At 39.0% G+C, this 26,644-nt stretch overlaps 2 protein-coding genes across 3 annotated transcripts in view; both read right to left on the bottom strand.

Moving 5' to 3' along the window:
• Positions 1-26,042, bottom strand: part of BAZ1A (bromodomain adjacent to zinc finger domain 1A) — a 92,253-nt gene extending 66,211 nt beyond the window's left edge. For both annotated transcript variants that reach the window (XM_036842338.1, XM_036842337.1), the window contains exons 1-3: positions 25,648-26,042; positions 25,014-25,184; positions 14,304-14,582 (exon numbers count right to left, since the gene is read on the bottom strand). In XM_036842338.1, coding sequence (XP_036698233.1) covers positions 14,304-14,582; positions 25,014-25,126 — 392 coding nt within the window. In that variant the 5' untranslated portion in view covers positions 25,127-25,184; positions 25,648-26,042. The remainder of the gene's footprint in view (positions 1-14,303; positions 14,583-25,013; positions 25,185-25,647) is intronic.
• LOC118890059 lies at positions 25,653-26,336 on the bottom strand. The gene has a single exon (XM_036842339.1). The coding sequence runs from the start codon at positions 26,295-26,297 to the stop codon at positions 25,686-25,688; it is 612 nt and encodes a 203-aa protein (XP_036698234.1). The 5' UTR covers positions 26,298-26,336; the 3' UTR covers positions 25,653-25,685.
• Positions 26,337-26,644: the final 308 nt, after the last annotated feature.

A 26,644-nucleotide genomic window follows, 5' to 3' on the forward strand; every position in this document is an offset into this window, starting at 1 on the left:
GAAATGATTACCACAATAGGTTCAGCTAACATCCAGCAACTCATATAGTTAAAAAAAAAAGAAAGAAAAGAAAAAAAATTCTCCTTGTGATGAGTATTCTTAGGATTTAATCTCAACAACTTTCCTATATATCATGTAGCAGTGTTAACTATAGTCATCATGTTGTACATTACATCTCTAGTACTTACTTATAACTGGAAGTTTGTACCTTTTGACTACCCTTCCTCCAATTCCCCTCCCCTCTATGTCTGTCCTCTTAATGTATTTATCTTATTTAGTCCTTCATTAGTCATTCATATGTATTTTACTTATCTTTGCCCTACAAATTCTATTCCTACTACCAACAGACTATATAATGTTTGAGAACAATAAGTACTAATGCTTTTCTCATATTTGATTATCTGCTTGCATCTAACACAGTGGTTTTTCAGAGAAGATACTGAATTTAATTGGCTAAAACAAAAAAATGACTCAAAACTATCCCATCAAGCTTTATTTTCTTTACAGCACTAATCAGTATCTGAAATTATCCTGATTTGTGTTTTTCTCTCTTGCACTTGAATATAAGTCCCTAGTCCTTATCTTATTCACTACCCTCTTCCCAATACCTACAATAGCACTGAGCACACAATGTTTATTGAATGAATCACAAAAAATTGGCTTTGTGTATACTTTAAGTACTAAATCAGAATATTCCCTACCACCTCTAAGAAAAAGTCATAAGTAATTGCATTTTTCATCCCTGGAAACTGTGCCAAAAGATAGAAAAACAATAAATAAATAAAAGTGCTGGGACTTCCCTAGTGGTCCAGTAGTCAAGAACCCACCTTCCAAAGCAGGGGACGCGGGTTCGATCCCTGGTCGGGGCCGTGGGGCAACTAAGCCTGTGTGCCACAACTACTGAGCCCGTGTGCTCTGGAGCCCCCGCGCCACAACTAGAGAGAAACCCGAGCGCCCCAACAAAGATCTTGGCGTGCCGCAACTGAGACCTGATGCAGCCAAATAAATAAATAAAAATAAATACTTAAAAAATCCTATCAAAAAAATACATTAAAAATTTCTATTTTCCCCATGCTTGCAGTCACCTTTTGTTGCCACTAGATAGCATTCTTTCACCTGCAAGCAAAATATTTGAAAAGAAAGCTTAATCAGCTCAGAATGCAGAAGTAAAATAATTAAGGCACCCTCTGATGAGTACAGCGGTTAAAAATATAAATAGCAGGAGAACCTGTTTAAATGAAGGAGCTTTTTTCCCTTTGAATCAATGATCATAAAATGATGCTGATTTTCAGACACTCAACAATATGGATCACTCAGAGTGAATGATCAAAAGCTTAATCTAACCACATTATATACAATCCTATTTGCTTCACACTTTGACAGAAATTATAAAATGCGCAAATAAAGTGAAAAGTAAATAGTGAGTAATCAATAAGTACATTCAATTTATAATCTTTCAATTCTGCTTAAGGGCTATCTTCTAGTATTTCTTTCACACTCATTCCGCCCACACAGAAGCACTGCCTGTGCTTGATAACTTCATCACTTGTGACCTTGGGCAAGTTTTAGTTAATTAAGCTCTGTGTATGAACTCCTCAACTGTAAAATGAGCAAATGAGCACCTACCACATATGGCTGTTGTGGAAATTAAATAAGATAGTATAAGTAAAAAGCTTAGAACAGTGCCTGGCATATAATAAGCTCTCAAAAGTTTACTGGTATTGTCATCATTTCCCTAAAATGACATACAGTGAACTCTGAAGAACAGTGACTGTGATGTAAGAAAATTAGGGACTGGCTACAAAAAAAGATGAGTCATCACAGCTGGCAGGCTCTTTACTTGTCCCTGACAAGCACAGGAAGGATCTAACATTTACTGAGTGCTTTATGTGCCAGGCACTATGCTGGGCTCCTAAAAAATATTAACCACTGTGACAGACTGTTACAGTTATGGCCCCCACTGAGTCACAGGCCTCCTTGATCCCCCTGCCCACACATTAACTCTGGATTTGCTCATGTGACTTGGTCAATGGAACACTAGCAAACATGGAGCAAGCTGAGGCTTGATATGTGCTTGCACATTGGAGCTTTGCCTTCTCTTGCTGCTGGGAACTCTATTCCTACCCTGGCAACAAGTTCGGATTGGCCTCCTGAAGGATAAGAGGCCACATGAAAATACCCACCCCAGTCTGAGGCCTCAGACATGTGAGTAAGGCTAGAGTAAGCGACCTAGACAATACAGCCCCAGACAATAAGAACATTCCAGCCCACTACGGAATCATAAGACTGTTTATTGATTTAGGCCACTAAGTTTTGGGGGTGGTCTGTTATGCAGCAAAAGCTAACTAATACAACCGCTATATGAATGTAGATATTACCTGCTTTACAGATTAGTATAGAAGATTCCCAGAACTAGTAACTCAGTTTGGTTCCAAAGGCTTTTTCCACCATACCAAGCCACATCTACATGCCATACTCTGAGGTTCTAGATTAAAAGGGTATCTCTGGGGACTTTATTCTTTAACCCTTATTTCAGCAGTAATCTTTCCTCTCTACCAGGAGTCAGCACACTATGGCCAATGGGCCAGATTCAACTCACTGCCTGTTTTGTGTGGTCTACGAGCAAAGAATGGCTTTTACATTTTTAAATGGCTTAAAATAAAAATAAGAATATTTTGTGACATGTGAAAATAACATGGAATTCAAATTTCAGTGTTTATAAATAAAGAATTACTAGAATACAACCATGCTCATTCATTTATTGTCTATGGCTGCTTTTGCACTATAACAGCAGAGTTGGCTGGCTGTGACAGAGACCATATGGACATCGAAGTCTATACTATTTCCTATCTGGTCCTTTATTTTTTAAAAAGTGTGCCAACCTCTACTCGGAATTATTCTCTTGGCATATGTTTTTGAGTTAAACAAAGGATTTTGCCTGGCCTTTAGTGATGAGCAGACTTTTTTTGTACTTTTATCTCTCCTTTTCCTTTCATTGAAAATTATTTTAGCTTATCTCATTTCTCTTAGTTCTCTTTTAACTTTTATCTTTGGACAATCTCTGAATTTGTCTAAGAAAGGCAGATAACCCCATTTTATTTATTTATTTTTTTATACAGCAGATTCTTATTACTTATCCATTTTATGCACTTTAGTGTATACATGTCAATCCCAATCTCCCAATTCATCCCACCACCACCCCACTGCCGCTTTCCCCCCTTGGTGTCCATACGTTTGTTCTCTACATCTGTGTCTCTATTTCTGCTCCAGATAACCCCATTTTAAAAATGGTTATTCAGAACCACTGTGATCTTATATTGGCTGAATGGAACAGACCATAAAGGAGGTAGAAGATGATATAGGAGAGAGATTTTATTCAGAAGACCTCTAACTTCCCAGACCTGAACCTATGTAATAACCATGTAGAAATGGACTTCCCTTTTATTCCTAACAGGGATTTCAGGACAGAAGTAGCTATACATAGTCTTCTCTCTTTTGTGAGATTCGTCTCTAATATTCTCCTGCCATAGTGAACTAAGAACTTCAGGACTACTACTAGTCTACTTCACCATCCTGCTGCTAACCAGTTCAATGAGACACAAATTGAAGTAAACACTGTTTTCCTTTTATAATAGAAAAGAGGTGAACCTCAATTTACTTGCCATCCCCCATTTTTATCACTTTTCTTACTACAGTAAGACTCCCACAATAAAGACCTTAAGTCCTTGTGGAGACTCAGCTGACTCTTTGCACTTGGTATTAGTACAGAGGATCAATAAAGAGGTTGCCAGAGAAACCAACCACCCTCCTCCAACATTTACCATTCAAAAACTTTTGAGAGGCATTAGGCAGATCCTCCTAATGGCCAATGCAAATTTGAAGGTCCTTAGAACACTGAAGAAAATGAATACATTTGTATGATCAGTCTAAACTTCACTGAACTATTTTGTTAAGAATCGAGCAGTTGAATCCATACAGACATATTTACAACAGAAGCTTTATATGTTATTTGAATTAAACACGTTTAGAAAAACAAATTCATTTTTATTTATTTTTGTGACTACTTAATAGGGATTTTTAGGATATAAAAAGGGTTTCCCAGGATGGCCTCCAATTTATATTATTATACAAGTAAATAAGGATTCTAAATTTTAACTGTTCAACTTGCAACAACAATCCAGCAGTCAGTCAGGCTGTAAGTCTGGGTCTCCGATACATACAACAATATATATCTAAAGAAGACTCTAACTAGGAATTCCAAAGAAAGAACAGCTGTCCCAAATAGCCTTTTTTTTTTTCTATTAATAATTATATCATCAGCATACTAGGGTCATCAGGAACTAAAGACTGAAACAACAATTTGAGGATGTTCCTTAGGACTCTCCTTGGCTAAGAACCAGGAATTTTGACCTTAAAAGGGCAGTAGTATAAGCTGACCAACAGAAAGCCTTCTATTTGAAAGAACTACAATAAACTTAATTAATATACGTTGTTAAAAGTTATATGCTATATCTGCACCTAAATAAGAAGCCTTCCTCCTCAATCCTTTCTACTAATTTATATTTTTCTCTGTCTTCAAATTTCTAGTCAAATAACCCTTTTCCAAAAACTTCTCCTTGGATTAATCCCACCTGGATCCACTCACTGATATCCAAGCATGTATGTTTAAATCAAAATAACTGTATTGTTCCTCACTTACACCTTTTATGTTCATCTTATCTCCTCAATATATTTAGTATTTCCCTTTGTCCTCAACATTAATGCATTTTAATTAATTATGATGCACTAATATAATTTAGGTTAGCAATACAAAAAGGAGCTCAAAGATTAAAAAGTCCATTTTCTCATTTCCAATTCTAATATATAATAAGTACCTACTCTCTATATTTTAGGCTTTTATGCTAATTTTCTTTTATTCATTAGACTAAAGTGCTTGAAGCATTCCACCAATGCAACATAGAAAGCCACAGGGAATACACCTTGATATCTGAATAGATAAGAGCTCGAGGTGGCTGGTCTCTATTTGATGCCAAAATTGATATCAGTTTGTAAGATTAAAAAGAATTTCATAATCTTCATTTTACAAGGCAGTTCTAAAAACAATACTGAACTGTAGTCTCTTATGCTTCTTGACTAGATAGCATTTCTAAATGTTAAATCTAAATAGTATGGGGATAATATTGGGGAAAATCTAGCTATCAGTGAAACTCCGGTGCAAATCCAATTCTGCTATTGTATTGATTTAACCTACATTGGAGAAAAGGTCTGTCACTAAGTCATAGGTCAGAGATTATGTGGAAGAAAATGCAGTTCATTATTTTCAAAGAGCAAATTCACACAAGGCTAACAAAAGGAGTAACTTTCTCCATCCTCAGAAAAAGGCAATATTCCAAGTAAGCTTTTTAGGAACACACAGTTTAGCGAGTTTATGCAAAACCAATTAGAAGTGGTGCATGTGGTTTTCTAATGTAAGAAGACATCCAAATCATTACTAAGTGAAAAAGCTACTTTTTTTTTTTTTTAATTTAGTGTAGTATAGAAAAAAAGAGAACTATGCACTAATTTTTTGACTGTGGTTATCTCTGAAAGGAGCATTTGGGAAATGCACTCCAGGCCTTCACCTTTTACTTTTCTCTCTTGTATATAAATTTTTATAGGGAAAAAAAAAAAGCAGATTTTTAAAAAATTATAAACTTCAGCCTTGATAAGCAGAGCATATAATTTTTTTTTAATTTAAAGACTTTGTTTTTTTAGAGCAGCTTTAGATTCACAGCAAAATTGAGAGGAAGACAGAGATCTCCCATATACTCCCTGCCCCTGCCACATGCATAACCCCTCTATCAATATCCCACACCAGAGAAGTAACACTTGTTAACAATCAATGCACCTACATTAACACATCATTATCACCTGAAGTTCACAGTTTACATTAAGTTTCACTATTGGTGTTGTACATTCTATGGGTTTGGACAAAAGTATCCAGTACCACCGGGTATTTTTACTGCTTTAAACATCCTCTGTGCTCAACCTATTCATCTCCCCTCTACCCCATTCAACCCCTGGCAACCACCGATCTTTTCATTGTCTCCATAGTTTTGCCTTTTCTAGAAAGCCATATAGTAGGAATCATACCACACATATCCTTTTCAGATTGGCTTTTTTCACTTAGTAATATGCATTTAAGGTTTGTCCATGTCTTTTCATGCTTGAAGGCTCATTTCTTTTTAGCACTGAATAATATTCCATTGTCTGGATGTACTGCTGTTTATTTATTCATTCATCTACTAAAGGATATCTTGGTGCTTCCAACTTTTGGCAATTATTAATAAAGCTGCTATAAACATTCGTGTACAGGTTTTGTGTGGACATAAGTTTTCAACTCTTTCAGGTAAATACCAACAAACAAATAACCTTTTCAAAAATTCTGGGTCACCCATCAATATCATGAGAATTAAAATGAAAGCATCTAGCACACTGCCTAGCATACAGGAAAAGTTCAATAAATGCTAGCATATTTTTATTCTGCAACGTTTTCTAACGTTACCAAATTATATACTGAGCCAGGCCAGTATACTTTGTAGTTAATGTTTACTCCATGTCCTCCTTTGCTATAAGGTCCCACTTCTTGCTTCTGTCAGTATATCTGTTGGGTTGGCCAAAAAGTTCGTAACATCTTACAGGACAACCCGAATGAACTTTTTGGCCAACCCAATACTTTTAGAAGTACCTTCTCACCTGCTGCTTCACATTTCCTATGAATCTTTCAGCTCCCAGGACATCTTGACTGTGCTTATAAAATGTCTGAAAACAAGTTGCGCAAAGCCTACTTTAACTAAAAAAAATTACCAAATATACAATTATATTCTGACTCATTTTTAAAAATTCTTTCAAACTCTAGTCCTTTCTTTACACTGAATGATGACTCAACAGTCCAAAATGTTTTTTGTTGTGTGATTTCTACCTCCTTTTTCCTGATTCAATTCACCAGTTCTAGGGCTGGGGAGAGAAGATGAGTTTATCATGCAATTATTTGAGTTCTAGCTCACCATCCTCCCAATCCTTTATTAAACAATGGTTATCAGGCTCGTCAAAAAAAAAAAAAAAAAAAAAAAAAAAAGGTACTTGAAACTTGGATGTCTTGAAATCTGCTTGTGTAGCATTTTTAGAAGATCACATACAAATGAGGGATGATTGTCTTCAAAAACAAACAACTATGTCTTTCTAAGACACTGATATTGTTAACTATGGGGTTTCCGCTCAGAGTTGCAACAGAGAAATTTGATTCCAAGTTACAGTGTCCCAGGCAGCTACTGCAGCCTCACATCACTACTGGCATATCCCAACAAACAAACAAAAACAAAACAAAACTGCATGACCACCAATAAACAGATTCAAATACTAACAAGACACCTACATCAAAAGGCAATATCGGGACTTCCCTGGTGGCGCAGTGGATGGGACTCCGTGCTCCCAGTGCAGGGGGCCCAGGTTTGATCCCTGGTCAGGGAACTGGATCCCACACCCATGCTGCAACTAGGAGTTTGCATGCCGCAACTAAGAAGCCTGCTTGCAGCAACTAAGATCCGGCGCAACCAAATAAATAAATATTTTTTAAAAAGGCAATATTATATAATACAGCTTTTAAAAATTCACATTCATTATGTCATTTTACCCTGTGAGGCAACCCTGTAAGGCGGGGGTCCATTTAACACATGAAAAAAGACTAACACTTAAGAGTTTAAATTACTTGCAAAGAACCATACAGCTAATCACAAATGGCAGAATCCAAAACCAAGGACACAGTGATACTGAGAAAGAAATGATTTTGTAAGTCAGCCCTATCTGAATTTAATCCTACAATTTACTACTTGTAAGATGAGAATGGACGCTCCACGACTTTGCTTTGTTCACTGTTGCATCTCCAGTGTCTGGAACAGTGCAAGTATCAATAAATAGCAGGTATCATTAAATACATGGTAAACAACTATCAAAAAAAACACAGCTTCTTTGGATCTCTGTTTCCTCATCTGTAAATAGAAACCGTAAGCCCTTGTCTCATATCTGCTGATATAATGTATATACAAAGCATCTGGTAGTTATTTAAGAATTAACAGACCTGACTACCAGTTTAGTGTTTTCTTCACAAGACCAGCCATCCTCTCACTTTTCCCATAGGCTCCAAGGAAGCAGCAGAAAACAAATGGCAGCATGATTGGCAGGCAAGCTGGTGGTAATCAGGATGGGGCATGTAAAGAACTAAACTGGTGTGGTTCAGTCAAGTAGTCTGCTGTTCTCTTTACTTCATCTGCAATAGCAATGACAAAGGATCTTCTAGAAGAATCTGTCTTCGGATTGCCAATTTCAAAACAGAAAGTCTTGGTGGGGAGGGAAGCACCTAATCTATACTTGTAAGGTGCAAAAAGAAAAGAAGAAGGGATATCTAAAGGTAAATGAGACAATAAGAATACTGAAGTGAGAAGATCCGGAGTACTCATACTGAAATAATTCAGCCTAAGAATGGGCCCATCCACTTCTCTGTAACATAGCACGTTCTTTCCAGTAAATCTAATCCAGTAATTCTAATGGATGAAGAAGTCTTTAGGACCACTGCTAAATTCTGCCAACATAGATAGAAACAAAAGGTAGATGTGATTGACAAGTAGCACAAAAGTTAAAAGCAAAGGGAGACCGCTTGCCGTGGCTGAAGAGGGCCCTCACGCAGAAACGAAGACCCAACACAGCCATAAATAAATAAATAAATAAATAAATAATAAAAGATCACCAGAGATATTAGCTTCATTTAAAAAAAAAATTAAAAAAAAAAAAAAAAGCAAAGGGAGATGGTACTGCAAATGGTACCATAAAGAATGTGAAAAGACAACTCACAGAATGGGAGCAAATATCTGCAAATCATATATCTGCCAAGGGACTTATACCCCAAATCACAAAGAACTCTTACAACTCGGTAATAAAAAGATAAATAACCCAATTTAAAGATGAGTAAAGGACCAGAGAAGACATTTCTCCAAAGAAGATACACAAATGATCAGTAAGTACATAAAATGATGCTCAACGTTATTAGTCACTAGGGAAATGCAAATCAAAACTACAATGAGATACCACTTCACACCCACTAGGATGGCAAAATAAAAAAGACAGACAATAATAAATTGTCCATACATATGGCTTGGTGAGGATGTGGACAAACTGGAACTCTCATACATTGCTAGTAGGAATGTAAAATGATGCAACTGCTTTGGAAAAGTTTGGAGATTCCTCAAATGCTAAACATAGTTACCAAATGACTTAGCAATTCTACTTCTAGGTATATACCCAAGAGAACTGTAAACATATGTTCACACAAAAACTTGTACAGGAATGTTTGTAACAGCATTATTTATAATTGTCCAAAAGTGGAAGCTCAAATATCTATTAACTGACAAATGGATAAACAAAATGTGATAGATCCATACAGTAGAATTTGTTTCTCAATAAAAAGAAATGAAATACTGATACATGCTACAACTCCGATGAACCTTGAAAACATTATAGTTAAGTGAAAGAAACCAAACACAGAAAGGTACATACTTTATGATTCCACATATATGAAATGTCCGGAATAGGCAAATCCACAGAGACAGAAAACAGATTAGCGGTTGCCAGGGGCTGAGGGGAGAGTGCAGTGGGGAGGGCCTGCTAACTGGTACAGGACTTACTGGGGTTATGAAAATATTCTGGAATTAGTGGAAATCATCACATAACTAAAACCCACTGAACTGTACACTTTAAATGGGCGAATTTTACAGTGTGTCAATCATATCTCAATAAAGCACATTTAACTTAAAAAGCAGAGGGAGATGTATGTCCTGTGGAAGCAAATTCTTGTAACGTCACATTCTAACTTTCAAAGAGTGGAAAGTGGGAGTAGGAGCACAGACATCTCATACTGTGGATCCTATGGGATCCCATGAAGATAGTAAGTGCCTGCTATTTCTCAGCCACTGGGAGAAATCCACTGAATTCTCTAAATAAGCCCTGTAAGGATAAGCCTCAAGCCACAGTCAGATACAAAGGCCACAGGAGCCTGCAGATGAAAGTCAACAGGGATACTGAGGAAACTCAACCTGGAGCTTCTCTCATCACTGAAGCTGGATTTGCCCTAGTTGACCCCCTGAGGACGCCAGAACCTTATCACTAGCATCATCACCTCAAAACTGAACTGAATCCCAAAGTTACACAAGCAGATGTGAAGCCAGAAGGGACACATGTTCCTTGGGGTCTAGAGCACTTTCCAAATGAAAAACATCATGCCAAGTCCTCTCCTCGTATCAGTGTAATAGAATAAGAGTTTACAAGCATGACAGAGAACCAAAAAAATCAAAATGGAAAAAGATGGACTCTTTTTACTTGTCATTTATTGAATACTTGCTGTGTGCATGGAACATCACATACAGCATCTCAGTCAATCTTCACAATAATTCTACTACATACACAAAGAAGAGATAAGTGATGTTAAATTAACTTCCCCAAAAGTTACACAAGTAGTACGCAGATGGGAGAGGTACAATTCCAACCAAAGGAAATCTAGTCAAGTTTATATATTAAAGTGATTTTAACTGAAATTTAAGTTAAAAAGGTGGAAGGATAAAGGTGTATGCAGGAACTAGTATCGAAAGTTGCAGAAATCTCAAGTCAGGCTTGAAGCTTAATTATAATATAAAATAATAGAAAACCTACCCAATAATAGAAGAAAAATACTAACTTCCATATAACCCTCTTGGGTCAACAGGAGCATTATTCCCCTAGTAAAATGCCACTATATTCTACTTATATAGCAATTCAAAAAGGTGCACCCCACACACACACACTCATTTTAGTCTCACAATAAGCTGAAAGGATGTCATTGTCCAACAAGGTCAGTCTGACTCCAAAGCCTAAACCCTTCACTACCACACAATTCTGCTTCCCATAAAACTAAAAAACTTTTCTCAAACTATAAACAAACATCAAAGGTAAAGGTATTCTATTAAAACCAAGTGTTGAATGTGTATTTATTGAAGTTTTATCCATTATTCCTTAATTCTATCATTATTCTTCATACATATTTTTAAGTCCTTTTTACATTTACCACACATTTAAGAAAAAGCAAAAAATGAAACAAAAATATTTGCAACAAAGTGACAAAGAGTTTAATATGCCTAGTATTTAACAAAGACCTTTCATAAGTCTACTGATGACAAAAAAGCCAAAAGAAGAATGAGCAAAGGACCTGAAAAGCAAATAAACACTGAGGTATCATCAGATTTGGCAAAGATGAAAAGACTAAAATAACCAGTGTTAGTGTGAGTGTAGGAAACCCAGGCCTAGCCTCTATGGCACTCTGGACCTGGATGCTCCTGAATTACCTCATTCATTCGTTTATTTTAATACCCGGCAAGTTGACATGTTTTGTCTCTCCCTTCACTGAACTCTTTAAGGACATCTTAATCCTTGTTATATCCCTAGTAACTAGTGTCTAGCCTCTAAGTGACACTCATGAATCACCTAAGCAACATGTCTGTGAAAGGCAAAATCAGAGCAATCAGAAATATCTGGGTCTGAGATGAGAGCAAAGATGGCTAGACTCTGATAGTATTACTTTTTGAGGCCTCTGCATCTTACCATCTACCCACCTGCTGAAGGCAAAAAAGTCAATGAGCCATCCAAGATTTCTCCTTTCCCGCACAAAGATTAAGAATGGCCAGTATGTACCATGAAAATTAAGCCTTAAAAATTTTTCAGAAAAGTACCAATTTCTTATACTTTACAATTTAAAAGCTTTGTAAGCCAGAAGAAGTGTGTTTTCTTTTTTTCTTTTTGAGGTTCCCATTGAATCCACTATAGGATTCTTTTCTGAAAATTAATTAATTAATTTTATTTTTGGCTGTGTTGAGTCTTCATTGCTGCACGCGGGCTTTCTCTAGTTGCAGCGAGCGGGGGCTATTCTTCGTTGCAGTGCGCGGGCTTCCCACTGCAGTGGCTTCCCTTGTTGCGGAGCACAGGCTCTAAGCGCATGGGCTTCAGTAGTTGTGGCAAGAGGGCTCAGTAGTTGTGGCTCACCAGCTCTAGAGTGCAGGCTCAGTAGTTGTGGCGCACAGGCTTAGTTGCTCCGCAGCATGTTGGATCTTCCCGGACCAGGGATCCAACCCATGTCCCCTGCATTGGTAGGAGGGTTCTTAACCTCTGTGCCACCAAGGAAGTCCCAAGAAGTATGTTTCTAATGAATAATCAATAAAATTGTGACTCTCAGATTTCCCATTTCTACAATGTACCCTAGTTTACTAGTGTCATTAAAGCTACAACTATCTGAAGCCCATTTTTAAGGTACAACCAAAAAAAGCTATACAAAAAACACTGAACAACTATATTTCTAGATGTAAGCAATATTTAACCTAATGTTAAAGGTTAACGTATCCCAATGATTTTTAAGTTAGAAAACACTTGTGGCATAAGTCAAATAAAACAATGACTATAAGGAGAAAAAAAATTGTCCTGGTCCCCAAACAGGCCCTATTATTCCTTTTGGTGATACAGATTGGTATGTTCTCGGTGGGATTACTGGTGACATATCAATCTTTCCTCTTGAAAATAAAGATTTTTTTTCCCAAAAGTCATGAGACAAATGAAAAATCCTTCAATTTTTACCATTTGTTGCTTTTACAATTAAAAAAAGAACTTCTTCAACTCTTCACCAAAATCAAATCCAAGCGAATTCAGATCTTAATATAAACACCTCCTGGCTTTTTAAGATTCATGCAGAGTAGCATTTAATAACTAAAATGGATTATACTAAAGACATTATTCTGAAATTACATAAAAACTCATGATGATTCTCCAAAATAAGATAATAAAGAACATAATTATTGACATATAATCAAGAACATATATAGTGGGGCTTCCCTGGTGGCGCAGTGGTTGAGAATCTGCCTGCCAATGCAGGGGACACGGGTTCGAGCCCTGGTCTGGGAGGATCCCACATGCCACGGAGCAACTAGGCCCGTGAGCCACAACTACTGAGCCTGCGCATCTGGAGCCTGTGCTCCGCAACAAGAGAGGCCGCGATAGTGAGAGCCCCGCACACTGCAGTGAAGAGTGGCCCCCACTTGCCGCAACTAGAGAAAGCCCTTGCACAGAAACGAAGACCCAACACAGCCAAAAATAAATTAAAAAAAAAGAACATATAGTAAGTTTTGACTGCTAAAGTTTAAAATTCAAAAAGAGGGACTTCCCTGGTGGTCCAGTGGTTAAGAATCAGCCTTCCAATGCAGGGGACGTGGGTTCGATACCTGGTCTGGAAACTAAGATCCCACATGCTGCGGGGCAACTAAGCCTGTGTGCCACAACTACTGAGCCCGCGCACCGCAAAGAAGAGCCCATGCGCCACAACGAAAGATCCCACATGCTGCAACTAAGACCCAATGCAGCCAAATAAATAAATAAATAAATAAATAAATATTTAAAAAATAAAATTCAAAAAGAAAAAAATTTTCATTCAGGCTAACAAAGGGGAAAAAGTATCCCAAAATAGTCACTGCCTCAAAAGTCAGGAGGCTATAAAAAGTTTTAATGCAAATAAGGATTACTGTAATAAATATCAGTGACTAGCCAATCATAAATGCTTAAGATTTCAGGAAAGCAATGATACTTTTTAATTTAGTGCCATAGATAAACTCAATTTAACTTTGCAATATGAAAACCCCACTTTTTTCTTGAAGACCTGGGTAAAAGAGAAGAGAACTTAGTAGAGTATATAAAATTCAGTTTTCATCTTATCAAAGAACTACTAAAACCCAGCAAGAAATACAGGCATATTTAAACTAATAGGTAACGTAACGAGAACACAGTAGGTATCTTTAAGATTTTTTACTCTTAAATAGAGGTGAAACTTCGATATAATAGAACATACAGTAAATAAAAAAGAGAAGGAAGGTGGTTTATAAAGTAATGGACTAATCTTCAAGATATGTTGAGTGAAAAAAGGTATAAACTACAGTATGTTACCTTTCGCGTTGAAAGGAGCAGGAGATTGTGTGTGTGTGTGTGTGCACGCGCGCATATGTACATGTTTTTGGTGGTCTCTATAAAAATTAGCTTTGGAAAAATACATAAGAAACTGTTAACACAAGGGCTATCTTGGGGAAGGGTAACATGGTAGGTGGAAGATAGTAAAAGGTAAGCTTTTCCTCAGTTCATCTCTGTGTGTACTTTGAATTTGATCAATGTGAATGTATGTATAACAAAAGAAAAAATTAAAAGTACTTTACCTTGCACCATTGTTCCTAATGACTTCCACAGTTTCTTCAACAAAATATCGATCCTTGACATACGCAAAAATATCATCACAAATTTCATGTAAGCGTGAACGATGGGTAAGGTTGGTCAAGTATAAAACTGGAATAATTAGTGGTTCTGGAAAACTCTGAAGATTCTGTCTTGCTTTTTTTTCTGACTCAAGTGCTTCCTGATAGGTCAGTCCAGGTCTACCCGTCACAGCACAACTCCACACCAGACTGTTGCACAGAATGGTTCGTTCAAAAAAGTCACTGATGAAAAAACAAAAACAAAAATCCATTACCTATCATTTCACAAATTTTACATTAAAAGCTGATAAAGGATTGTTCCTTTATTGCAAAATTTTACACAGAATCATAGAACTCAAACAAAAGTTTAGTAACTGGTCAACTTACACATTAATATTACAAACATAAGAAAAAGTATATTTAAACTAGACATTTATATTTTGCAATTTACAGGTACATTCAGCCAAAATTGGACTTTGATTTCTATCAGTTTTGAAACTGAAGTGAAACAAAATAAACTCAACCTTTCTTTTTTCCTTCTAATTTTTAAGCTTTTTGTTCCAAAGCAGTCAAAACATTGTCAATTCAAGCACTTAACTATGAATTTTGAAAGGCTTTAACATAATAGTGAAAAACTGGGACATCTAAGCATCAAACAATAAGAGAAAAGTTAAATAAATTATAGTACTTCATATAATGAAAAATCACAGTCATGAAACAGAAGGAGAGTTCTTAAATAATGTAAACAGGGAAAACAACTTTCCAGTCTGCTTCCCTCCTATATTTTTTCAGAGTAAAAGCTTATTCAAATAATATATATAATACGGTCCCACCTGTGTTAAAATTAAAAAAGAGAAAGGAAGAAAAAGAAAGGGTAGAAGGAAGGAAAGAAGGAAGGAAGGAAGGAAAGTAGAGAAAGATAACTTAAGGAAGCATAAAATATTCCTGGAATGTTATACAAAAATCAAGGTAACAGCTACAGAATGGGGATGGGACTTAGGGACCATTCTACCCAGTGCTTTTCTGCACTGTTGGGATTTCTTACTATAAGCCCTAATTTCTTTTCAAAAACTCTATTCAGTTATTTTTAAAATGCGAGAGACCTACTATATGGAAAGATTTGTAAGGTATATTAAAGAGAAAAAAAATCACTGAATGACATAATTCCATATGCATTAATTATAATAATAGCAAAAATGTGCAAATGTTCATATTTATACAAATACCATAAACAGATGTTCCCTATGGAGAAAGGGAGGGACTGGGAAGGAAGAAAGAGGAAAATTTGTTATTCTAAATATTTCCATATTGTTTGAATTTTTATAATGAGCATGTATTCATATTGTTTTTATAATAAAAATATTTTTTAAACAGAAAAGGTTAGACATATGCAAAAAGATTAACAGTAGTTGCCTCTAAGTGGTTAAGATATGGGTAAATATTTTGCCTGCCTCTATATTTCAGTCTACTTTTCAACAGTTATATGTAACCAACATAATTCACTATTCTCTTTTTCTCCTTCCTGAAATACCCCTTTCCTTCTCATTGTTCTAAAAATTATTAAAACTGTTACATGTTTATTTCCTTGTTAGTATATCTGTACAGGTTACCCCTGTAGTAGTCTGATCTGCAAAGAAGATTTGGAGTAATTCCATTAAGATAGTTTCATTTGCAAATTTGTCTGTAGATTCTACGAGAACAACAAAAACTGAAATCTATGGAAGTAAAGAGAAACTAATCATACCTTAACATAAATGAGATCTAAAGAGATAATATACATATGCCAACTTACATGACTAATTCAGTACAAGGGAAATCCTTTTGAAGTATGTACCCTTTAGTAATGGAGATAATGGGTGTATATCATTAAAATACAAAGTAAAAAGTGATTATCTTTACAAAACAGAGGCAGATATCCTTCGGGAATTCAGAGGAAGGGAAGGAGGAGAGGCAGGCACAAAATATAAAGAAAAGTACCACATTTAAAAATTTTTAGGGCTTCCCTCGTGGCGCAGTGGTTGAGAATCTGCCTGCTAATGCAGGGGACACGGGTTCGAGCCCTGGTCTGGGAGGATCCCACATGCCGCGGAGCAACTGGGCCCGTGAGCCACAGCTACTGAGCCTGTGCGTCTGGAGCCTGTGCTCCGCAACAGGAGAGGCTGCGATAGTGAGAGGCCCGCGCACCGCGATGAAGAGTGGCCCCCGCTTGCCGCAACTGGAGAAAGCCCTCGCACAGAAACGAAGACCCGACACAGCCAAAAATTAAAAAAAATATATAAAAATAAATAAATAAATAAGACCCGGTGCAACCAAATTAATTAAAAAAAAAAAAATTTTAAAGAAATACTAATGAAATTAATATATTTTATTTAACCCAATATATTCCAAAATAGTTCAATATGTAATCAATATTGAAATAGTTTACTTTTTTTTTTTTTTGGTACCAAGTCTTCAAAATCCAGTATGTATTTTACATTTACTGCACATCTTAATTCTGACTAGTCACATTTCAAGTTCTTAATGACCAATGGCTCCTGCATTGGACAGCACAGCTCTAGCCATAGCAGGTGGGTATTTGATAGCCTGGGGTATTTGGTGCCATGGCTGGCGGACAGACTTTAGACTGAGCTGCAGTAAACACTATTTAGATTTGTTACCATTGTTCAAAATACCAAGGAGAAGAATGGTACAAGTGCCACAAACCTCCACTAAACATGTGGATAGACAGTAACCAGAGACAGTACAGCTACCCTTCTTCACCCAGGTTCCCATAGCCTCCTGCAAAGTGTTTGTTCTGTATGCTTCCTTTGTGTCTATCTACCCTACAAAGGTCTTACATTATAGCCCTGCTGTGCACAAAGATCCACCCTCAGGAGGAGGGAGGCAGGACACACTACCACAGCGGCCATTTTTTAAAATTAATTTTTATTGGAATTTTCTTTCACAGTGGCCATTTTAAAGCCCAAGGCTACTTCTCCCTATTCATCACTCCCTATTCATCATGGCACCATCTCTAACATTATATACCTTCACTTACTTCCACTTCTATATTCTGCTCTTCACCCATTCATCATACACATTCAAATGTGTAGGATTTTGTTAATAATGCTGAACTCTAGGGGATAGGTTACAGTGCCTCTTCAATTTCAATATTATAAGAATATAAATAACGAAAATTTTACAAGAAGCACACTTTTATTATTGTGAGTAAAACTTAATAAAATACAAAGTACTATTTTACATCAGTTTAGACTAATACAGGTTATTATGTCTCCAATTTATTGCTACATTCCTTCAACAATCCTCTTTACTAGAGATGGGCGTACTACTGGCCCGGAGGTCAAATCCAGACTTCCACCTGTTTTTCGAGTTTTATTGGAACACAGCCACACCCACATCTTTAGGTATTGCCTATGACTGCCTCCTCACTACATCTGTAGAGTTGGGTCGGTGCAGCACACATCTAATGGCCTGAAAAGCCTAAAATATTGACAATCTGGCCCTTTAAGAACAAGTTTGATGACCTCTGCCCTCTGCCATTATTTCTTAAGGAAAAATTGCTTCTGAGTTACCAGGTCAAGTACTGGTAAGAACACACTTCTAAAATAAAGTCAACAAATTAAGGAACAAAGGGCAACATACTGTTAACTTGCTGGGTATTTGGAAAACTAAAAACCTAAGAGAAGAAGATTAAGAATGAAGTGACATAAAAACCAGAAACCAAATACAATTCAGAAAAGATAAATGCAAAGCATACTCTATTTACTTAATGGCCCAAAATGTATTAACTAGAGGTAAAACAAGGTAAGAAAGATACAGCCCAATACTGCAGAAGAGATCTAAGGGACATAAGCAAACTCCTCTGTCTACAAAATAATTAGTAACTGAGAAATGCAGCCATAGGTTAAAAACTAACACAATTACTGACTAAAACAGCATATGGTAATGCAAGAGAAGGGAAGTATGGTTTATAAGCTTAGAAAAGTAGTAATCGCTAAAAGACAGCATGGGTTGTTCTAACAATTTCCTTCACTGAAGGGGTTACAAGAGCGGGAGATTAGGTGATCATGGGCATGGCAGACTACACATGCCTTACAGGGAGAAATAACTGCTAGATGAAAATTACATTTATTACATTTATTCATAAATGGTGAGGGGGAAAGTTCAATTATAAAGCTTAGTTTAAAAGAACATTTTACTATTACTTTGCACTTTACTTAGTGCTGCCTCAGACAAACTTAGATAGTGACATACAAGGCAGGCTCTTAAAATCTGCAGGTGACATTAAGGTGAGGAATAGCAATACAGATTTTTAAAATCTAGACACTGAAGCCTTAAGTAGAAATCAACAAAGGTGAAACATAGCTCCATCTTTCAGGACCCAACTCAGACGTTATCTCCTATCTGAGGGCTTCCTCAATTCCCCAGCAGTTATCAGTTCCATTTTCTATGTTTCCATTACACTGGCTCCTCAGCACATATGTGATTTATGCCGCTGTGTTATAGACATACATTCACTTCTCACTAGAGGGGGACAAATTATCTCAGCATCTCCAAAGACTTTCCAAAGTACAGTGTCAAGAATAAGCAAATATATTCTCATTGGCAGTCCACATTTACTTTTATGTGTATCTAAAAAGAGAAAGTACACATGTGAATGGGAAGAAGAAAGGAAAGAATCTGAATCTCAGCTTTGTCACTTGTACAATATGACTTGGGTAATTTATACAAACTTCACTGAACCTGGTTCCCCTTCTGTAAAATGGGGACAATGTGTTCCATAAACAGTTAATATGAAAATTAAATAATACAGTATGCCCAACATACTATATGTGCACTCAATAAACATATCAATTCTTACTGTTTAGGTACCCTATTCGCAGAGAGATCCTAGAAGAATACACAGAAGAATAACCTGTATGGTAGAGCAACAATGTCAGAAGAACACATATAAGACCTGAGAATCTTTGAAGAGAAAGTTTGGCATTGGGAAGGAGGGTAGGAAAAGGAATTAACTGTAGACGGATTATCAGTGAACATCCAAAATCCAATCTGGATGACCCAAGTATAAAATCTTATCAGTTGCATAGTGGTAGACTATTTGCAAAGAGGGTTGAAGGTGTGCAGGCTCCAAAGAAATGACTTTCATACTCTTCTCACAAGAGGTAGAGTCTATTTCACCACCCCTTGAATCTGGGCTGGACCTGAGACTGGCTTTGACCAACAAAATACAGAAATGACATTGACAGATGTCTACTCTCACCCTCCTGGAACCCTGAGACCAAGGTCTCAGGAAGAAGAAGCCCAAGTTAGCTTTCTGAGGATGAAAGATCACATGGTGAGAAATGCCATCCCAGTATATTAAATTATCACATAGTACACTTTAAATATCTTACAATTCTATTTGTCAATTATACCTGAATGAAGCTGGAAAACACACACACACACAAAGAAAAGCCATCCCAGCTGAGGTCCCTGACATATGACTGAGGCCACCTCTTACTCCATCTAGCCTCAGCCAAGCCTGACTTCATCTGACTTCACCTAAATGAAAGAGCACAGAGAGACGAGCAGAAACCACAATGGCAACCCAAAGAATAGTGGGCAAACAAAATGCATGGCTGTCTGAGCCACTAAGTTTTAGAGTGGCGTGTTATAGATAACTGATAGATATATTCCGTCTGCAGAAAAGAAACATGGTAGCCTGCTAAGCAGATAAAAGGTTAAAACGCAAAAAAAAAAAAAGTATTTAGGAATCTCTGTTATACCATCCACAGAAAAAGGACTCATAGACCCAAATACCTGGGCCATGTGGCAGACTTATTCCTAAAGAGGAGCTGAACATCTAATTTGAAGACGCTAGCTATTAAGATTATCCTACTCTCCTTGAAAACCCTATTCTCATGAAAGGGCCTTCTGATAATAACTAGATTTCATACATAGCTGATTATCAGTTTGGGGACTGGTCTATGTGAAGGACATTTTTCCCTACTATAAATTAATGGCATTCTGGTTTTTACATCTAGTATCTAGAATTTAATCACTTGGGAGTGTAGTAAAAAAAGTCAAATGTCTGAGCAGACTGTAGATAATGGTACCTACACAAAGATCTAGGCAGCCAGCTTGAATTCCAAGCAATGCCCCTATGTTTTTGGTGCATACTTATGCAAACTTTAACAAATATTAGGAAGAATATAATAAGCACTACGTGATGGTAAATATGAACACAAACTCTAGAGTCTTAGGTATGTGAGTGAGAACTCTAGTGTCACCAATTGCTAGATAGGTAGTTTTTGAACTGATCTTGGACTTATTCTTCCTTCCTCAATCCCAACCTCCTCATCTGTAAAAAGAGGACAGTTGAAAGGACTGAATTAACAAGTGAGGAGCTGATGAACAATGAAAACAGGATGCTTTATAAATTAGTCAAACACTTTTCACTGGACAGCCAGGTTGAAACATAAGCTGGTCTGTCAGTGATGTTGTGGAAGAGACTCCTACACTGTATATGAAGTGTGATTCACTCACAGATGGGAAATACATTCCAATTCCAAGAGTCTAAATGCCTAAAAAAAGAAGTCATTTTATTAAGGAGATTAAAGTCACTAGGTAATACAAACCATTTTCCTAGCCCACAAATCTAGAATTTCTGGTATTCAGACTTGACTGCTCCTTATTTGAACAATCCACAGACAAAAAAAGAAAAAAAAATTTTTTAAACAAAATTGTTGTCTGCTAACTAAATTACAGAATAAATTTTTATTTCCTTTAAAAGATTAAACTATGCACTTTATTCTGTTCTCTTTATCTACGAGCTTCGTTTTTCTTATATTTTTTCCCCTAGGTTCCATATATAAGTGAGATCATATGGTATTTGCTTTTCTCTGTCCAACATTTCACTTAGCATAATGCCCTTGAGGTCCATAGGTATTGCTGTAAATGGCAAGATTTCATTCTTTTTTAAGACTGAATAATATTCCATTGTGTATATGTACCACATCTTCTTCACCCATTTATCCATCAATGGACACTTAGGTTGTTTCCACATCTTGGCTATTATAAATAATGCTGCAATGAACATGGGGGTGCATATATCTTTTCGAATTAGTGTTTTCGTTTTCTTTGGATAAATACCCAGAAATAGAATTGCTGGATCAATATGGCAGTTCTGTTTGTAATTTTTTGAGGAACCCCCATACTATTTCCCATAATGGCTGCACCAACTTATATTCTTATCAATAGCGCATGAGGGTTTGTTTTTCTCCACATCCTCCCCAATACTTGTTATTTCTAGTCTTTTTGATAAGAGCCATTCTAACATGTGTGAAGTGATATCTCATTATGGCTTTGATTTGCCTTTCCTTGATGATTAATGATGTAGAGCACCTGTTGGCTCTCTGAATATCTTCTCTGGAAAAATATCTGTTCAGATCTTCTGTCCATTTTTAAATCAAGTTGTTTTGTTTTTTTTGCTATTGAGTTATATGAGCTCTTTATGTATTTTGAGTATTAGTCCCTTGTCAGATATAAGATTTACAAATATTTTCTTCCATTTCGTAGGCTGCCTTTTCATTTTGTTAATGGTTTCCTTTGCTGTGAAGAAACTTTTTAGTTTGACGTAGTCCCACCCCCTAGTTTATTTTTGCTTTTATTGCTTTTGGTGTCAAATTAAAAAAAAAAAATCATTGCCAAGACGTATGTCAAGGAGCTTACCATCTATGTTTTCTTCTAGGAGTTTTATGGTTTCAGGTCTTATGTTCAAGTCTTTAATCCATTTGGAGTTAATTTTTGTGTATGGTGTAAGACAGTGGCCCAGTTTCATTCTTTTGCACTTTATGCATTCACCTACAGTTAATGTGCTATTTTTAATAAGTCTTCTTTATTTATGGAAAGCAGGTCAAACAAGAGCTAGCAATTAGTTAAAGAGCATATAGTTAAAAAAAACAAAAACAAAATGAAGGAGTTTGAACTGTATAATCACCAAGTAACCATCTTGTCATAGTCCCTGTCTCAAAGAATTCAGGGTCTAGGAAAAGAGAAAATGTGATGCAACAAATACATTGTATTACCATGCAATAACTGCAGATGTTACACTAGATAAAATGGAGGGTGACCGTTGCTGCTAGAAGGACAAAGGAGGAAGTGTTAGGCTATAATATCAGGTAAGACACACAAAACACTATTTAGCAATTAAAAGGTCACTGGCAACCTGTACTAACCAGAGTTAGAGGCAGTTACTTTGCATTATGCTGGGAAGTGAAAAAGGTGCGGAGGTATAGTAAAACTCTTTGAGACTGATTAGAGAAAGTTATATTCAAGAAATCAAAAACATGAGCAAATAGGTGAGCATAGTGATCTTCAGACAAATACAAAAGAAAAATATTCAAAATAATGTACTTAAAGGATAATCTTCAAACAAATTCACATAAACCAATTTGTGATTCAATGAATTAGTGAAAACAGATGTTTCCTTCATAGTTTCTCCAGACTTGTGGCAAGGGTCAGATTACCATCATCTGCAGACCACCATATACCATCCACCATGAATGTATTTTTAGAAAGATCTCTTTGTAATCATCTAAGAGAAAGTAATCCAAATTTTAACACAATTAAATGGCAGTCTTCTTCCAGTTTTATGCCAATTCCAAGTCATAAACGTTAATAGCTAAGAACATCAGTAGTTCTGCTTTGGTCAGGGTAAATGATTAAATATCTTTGCTCCCAAACCAATCACCTCTCCTAAACTGCTTGTAATTTCCAAAAACCCAAACGCTTCAGCACAGAGCAAAGAGAAAACAAAACATTTAAATTTTAATGTCATAAGACTACAGGGGACACAGTTCCTTAACGTTAATGGAAGGTAGGTTTGGAATACCAAAAATCTCTTCCTTTATCATCAAGAACCTAAGTATCTGAAAAGTGTTCAAATTCAAAGAGGCTAGGGGCCATATTTATGCTCCCTTCTAAAGTGAGAGGAGTGTCTCAAAAAGATAAGACTGCTTACATAAAAGCAGAAAAGTTTAAATTTAAGCCCATTTCCTATCTTGTTGGCACTTTTAAATACAACTTCTTGAAAAAATTCAGAATTACCAAGGATTTTAACCTAAATCTTCTTTAAAAATAAGACATCATCCTTGTCAAGTTACTTAATCCAAATTCACTTAGGTAGTTATAAGACTGAACTCTATTTGAGTAACAAAACAAGTCTGTACAGGAGCAGAGTAAGATGTGCACTCCTATTTAAAAGTACTGTCTGCTGAAAAACTTCTCTAGATATGACATGTTTACGTGTAACTCCTTCTGTGGAGCCGAAGAAAAGAGAAGGCTTGCTTAAAATAAAAGCTCAAAGGAACTGTCCTTTCTAACTTCACTAGTCATTTCTCAGACAGGTGCAGAGTTTGCTTAACGCCCTCCCTCCAGCAAGCCCCCACTCAGAAAAGGTGCCTCCTACACCCAATTTATTTGGTTGCTATAACACTTGGTTTCTAAGCCACAAAGGGACTCCTTCTGAGTGGCGAGGATAAAGCATAAGAAAAAGGGAGGATCAGGCTGTTTCAGCGATTGATCAATTCAGGTTCTCACTTGGAGATCCTGTTTAAACACAGAGCTCTAAAACGCCCCGTTATTTGGTGTCACGGGACAAGGGGATCTCTCGGGATAAACCAGGCAAGGGACTAAAAATTGAGGGGTTGAAACTACACAGGCAGCAGCTCCGGATTCTTGTCAAAACAAAAGCGAGTGGCACATGTCAGGCGGCCCCAAGCGCAGGGGGATAAAGAGGAGGCTGGCTGGGGTTGGAGTTGAACTTGTCTTAGCCCCCTCCCCCAACTCCCACCGCCGCGCTCCGGGCTACGCAAAAGTGAAAACGAGGGGGCGCCCAGGGCCTTGCTCTCTCCCCCTCCTTTTCCCCCGCCCAGTCCCGACTTCTTCCTCACCCGGTCTCCCGGGGGCGGAGACGCCGAGTTCCCCAGGGCCAGGAGTTAGTCACCGAGAAGAGGCGGTGACAGAGCGCACGGCTCGCTTCGCACACTCCGAGGCCTAGCCGCACCGGACCAGAGGCGGCCGGCGGAGGCTCTAGCGTCCCGGGCTTGCCGGGGAGCCCCCTCCCCGGAGTCTCAACTCCGCTCCCACCCCACCCCCGCCCCTACCCCGGGCAGCTCCAACGTCAGGCTCCACTCCCGACCGAGGAAACGACGCCCAGCCCGGCCGTTTCCTGCCCCCGGGGGCAGGGATTCCCTCCCCGGACCGGGGGACCGCGACTCCATGCCGCTGACCCGAGCGGGGATCCCCTCGGCCGCCGGGCGGGGATCCCGGAACTGGCCCCGGAGCGCGCGTGTGGCCGCGGCGGGGAGGGGCGAGGCGGGGAGTTTCCGCCGCTCGGCGGCCGGGCGGCTGCCGCGACTAGAAGCTGTCCCCGCGGCCGGCCAGGGACCCCAGCCTCCTCTGCCCCGGCCGGCTCTCCCCACGCACGCCTCGGCCGATCAGGCCTCCCGGGGGCCCCGCGCAGTCACCGTGTCGGACGCGGGGGCCAGAGAAACGCGGGCCCGCGGCCACCCGTCACTTTCCAGTCGCCCCGCCAGAAACCCGGGGCTTGGAAAAGGAGAGAGACAAAAGGACGCTGGGGAGGGAGTCCCCACACTCCCTCGCACCCCCCGCGCCCGGCCCGGCCCTTACTCGTAGTGGCGGAAGATCTCGTTGGTGACTTTACAGTAGAAAACTTCCTCGTCGGGCCGCAAGTCCGCGGGCGGCTTCTGTCTCACAAACGGCTTTCGGTGTAGCAGCGGCATCTCGTCTCCGGCCGCGGGCTCACCCGGACCCTCGGCCGCCCGCGCCGGCCCCGCTTCCCTATCAAAATTGGAGGGAAAGGCAAACCGTAAGGTGGGGAGCGCTCGGCGGCGGCGGCGTGGGCCGGTCCGCGCGCCGGGGGAAGCTCGACTGCCTTTTGTGTGATTGACGCGCCGCGGCTGCCACCCGAGCCGAGGTCGCTCCTGTCGCGGTCGGGGTATTGAGCCAGCGGAGCCGCCCCACCTCCGCACGCCCGGCTGCCGGCTCACAATGGGACCGAACGCCCCGCCGCGCGCAGGCGGTGCGTGAGCGGCAGCGGCCCCCTCCCCCAGCGCCCGCTCCCTGCCCGCCGCCGCAGCGGCCGCGGGGCTCACAACGTGCTCGGCGCGCAGCCGGCCGACCCGACGCCGCGAGGGAGCTCGCTGCGGGCGGACCCCGGCGCCGCTCCGCTTTGTTCGCCCGCTCGCCTACACTTCTCTGCCGGCGCCGGCCGGCTCCCGAGCGACCACACCAAGCCCCTCACCTGCGAGCACGCCGGCTGCCACTTCTCCACCTTCTCAACTACAAAGGCGGCGAGGGGAGGCTCTGTCCCCCCGGGGGGTCGCTTCTCGCCGGCCCCGCCGCGCCGCCGGCCGCCGCTTCTCCAGCTGCCACGGCCTGGCTCCTCGCGGGGGATCGCGTCCCACCGCCACTTCCCCGCCTCTCGGAGCTCCTGGGAAGTTTCTGATCTACTTTCGGCTCAGAAGGAGGAAGAGCTGTTGGGAGGAGCTTTTCACTTCTCGCTTCTACCTTTTTATTGGCTACTCGATGACTTTTACAGCCTGTCACTGATACAGGAAGAGACGGCGGAGAGCCTGGGAGAGCTACATTATTAATTAATGAAGCAACCCCTTGTGAAGAATCAGAAGCATCCTCCATGTTTGCGATTATCAGCCCAAAGATCTGGGAAGAGCGCTGGGGTTTCAAACAAATAGCTAACAAAGTAAAGCCTTCCTCTTCAAGTCTGACACCAGCGCTTGGTTCCACAATGGGAAAAGGATTCCAATTAAGATTTAACTTGTATTTTAAGGATGGGAAGAGAGATGAGGAATAAGAAGTGAACAGTATTTTGAAATTTTCTTCTTCAGAATTAGAATTCACCTGTCTAAAAAAATACTTTGCTTGTGTAAACATTCGTCTTGAAAATACCTTTCTTGACACCGTGCTCTTTAATACTTAGGACAATTCAAAGTCTTAGCACAGGAAAAGACCAAGAAAGTATACGTCAGAAAATGTCATCATGCCTATAGGACCCGCTCATATTTAAAACTAAAAACCACACCTTTAAAAAGTAATATTTAGAATACGCCGCTGAATATATTATGCAAGGGATCAGTATTTAATTCAATTACTCAGAATTTTAAAGATTATGAATTTACTAGTGAAATTTCCCCTAAAACAACTGTCCCATATCTATGATTTCCATTTGTGGAACTAATTTTAATGCATATAATACGTGTGACTTTTGAAGTAAAAAGTTT

The sequence above is a fragment of the Balaenoptera musculus genome, chromosome 2, assembly GCF_009873245.2.
Source record: "Balaenoptera musculus isolate JJ_BM4_2016_0621 chromosome 2, mBalMus1.pri.v3, whole genome shotgun sequence".
Classification (NCBI taxonomy): Eukaryota; Metazoa; Chordata; class Mammalia; order Artiodactyla; family Balaenopteridae; genus Balaenoptera; species Balaenoptera musculus.

Excerpts from the sequence above, each read along its gene's own strand:
- LOC118890059 (XM_036842339.1), bottom strand. The coding sequence starts at position 26,297 with ATGTTTACACAAGCAAAGTATTTTTTTAGACAGGTGAATTCTAATTCT.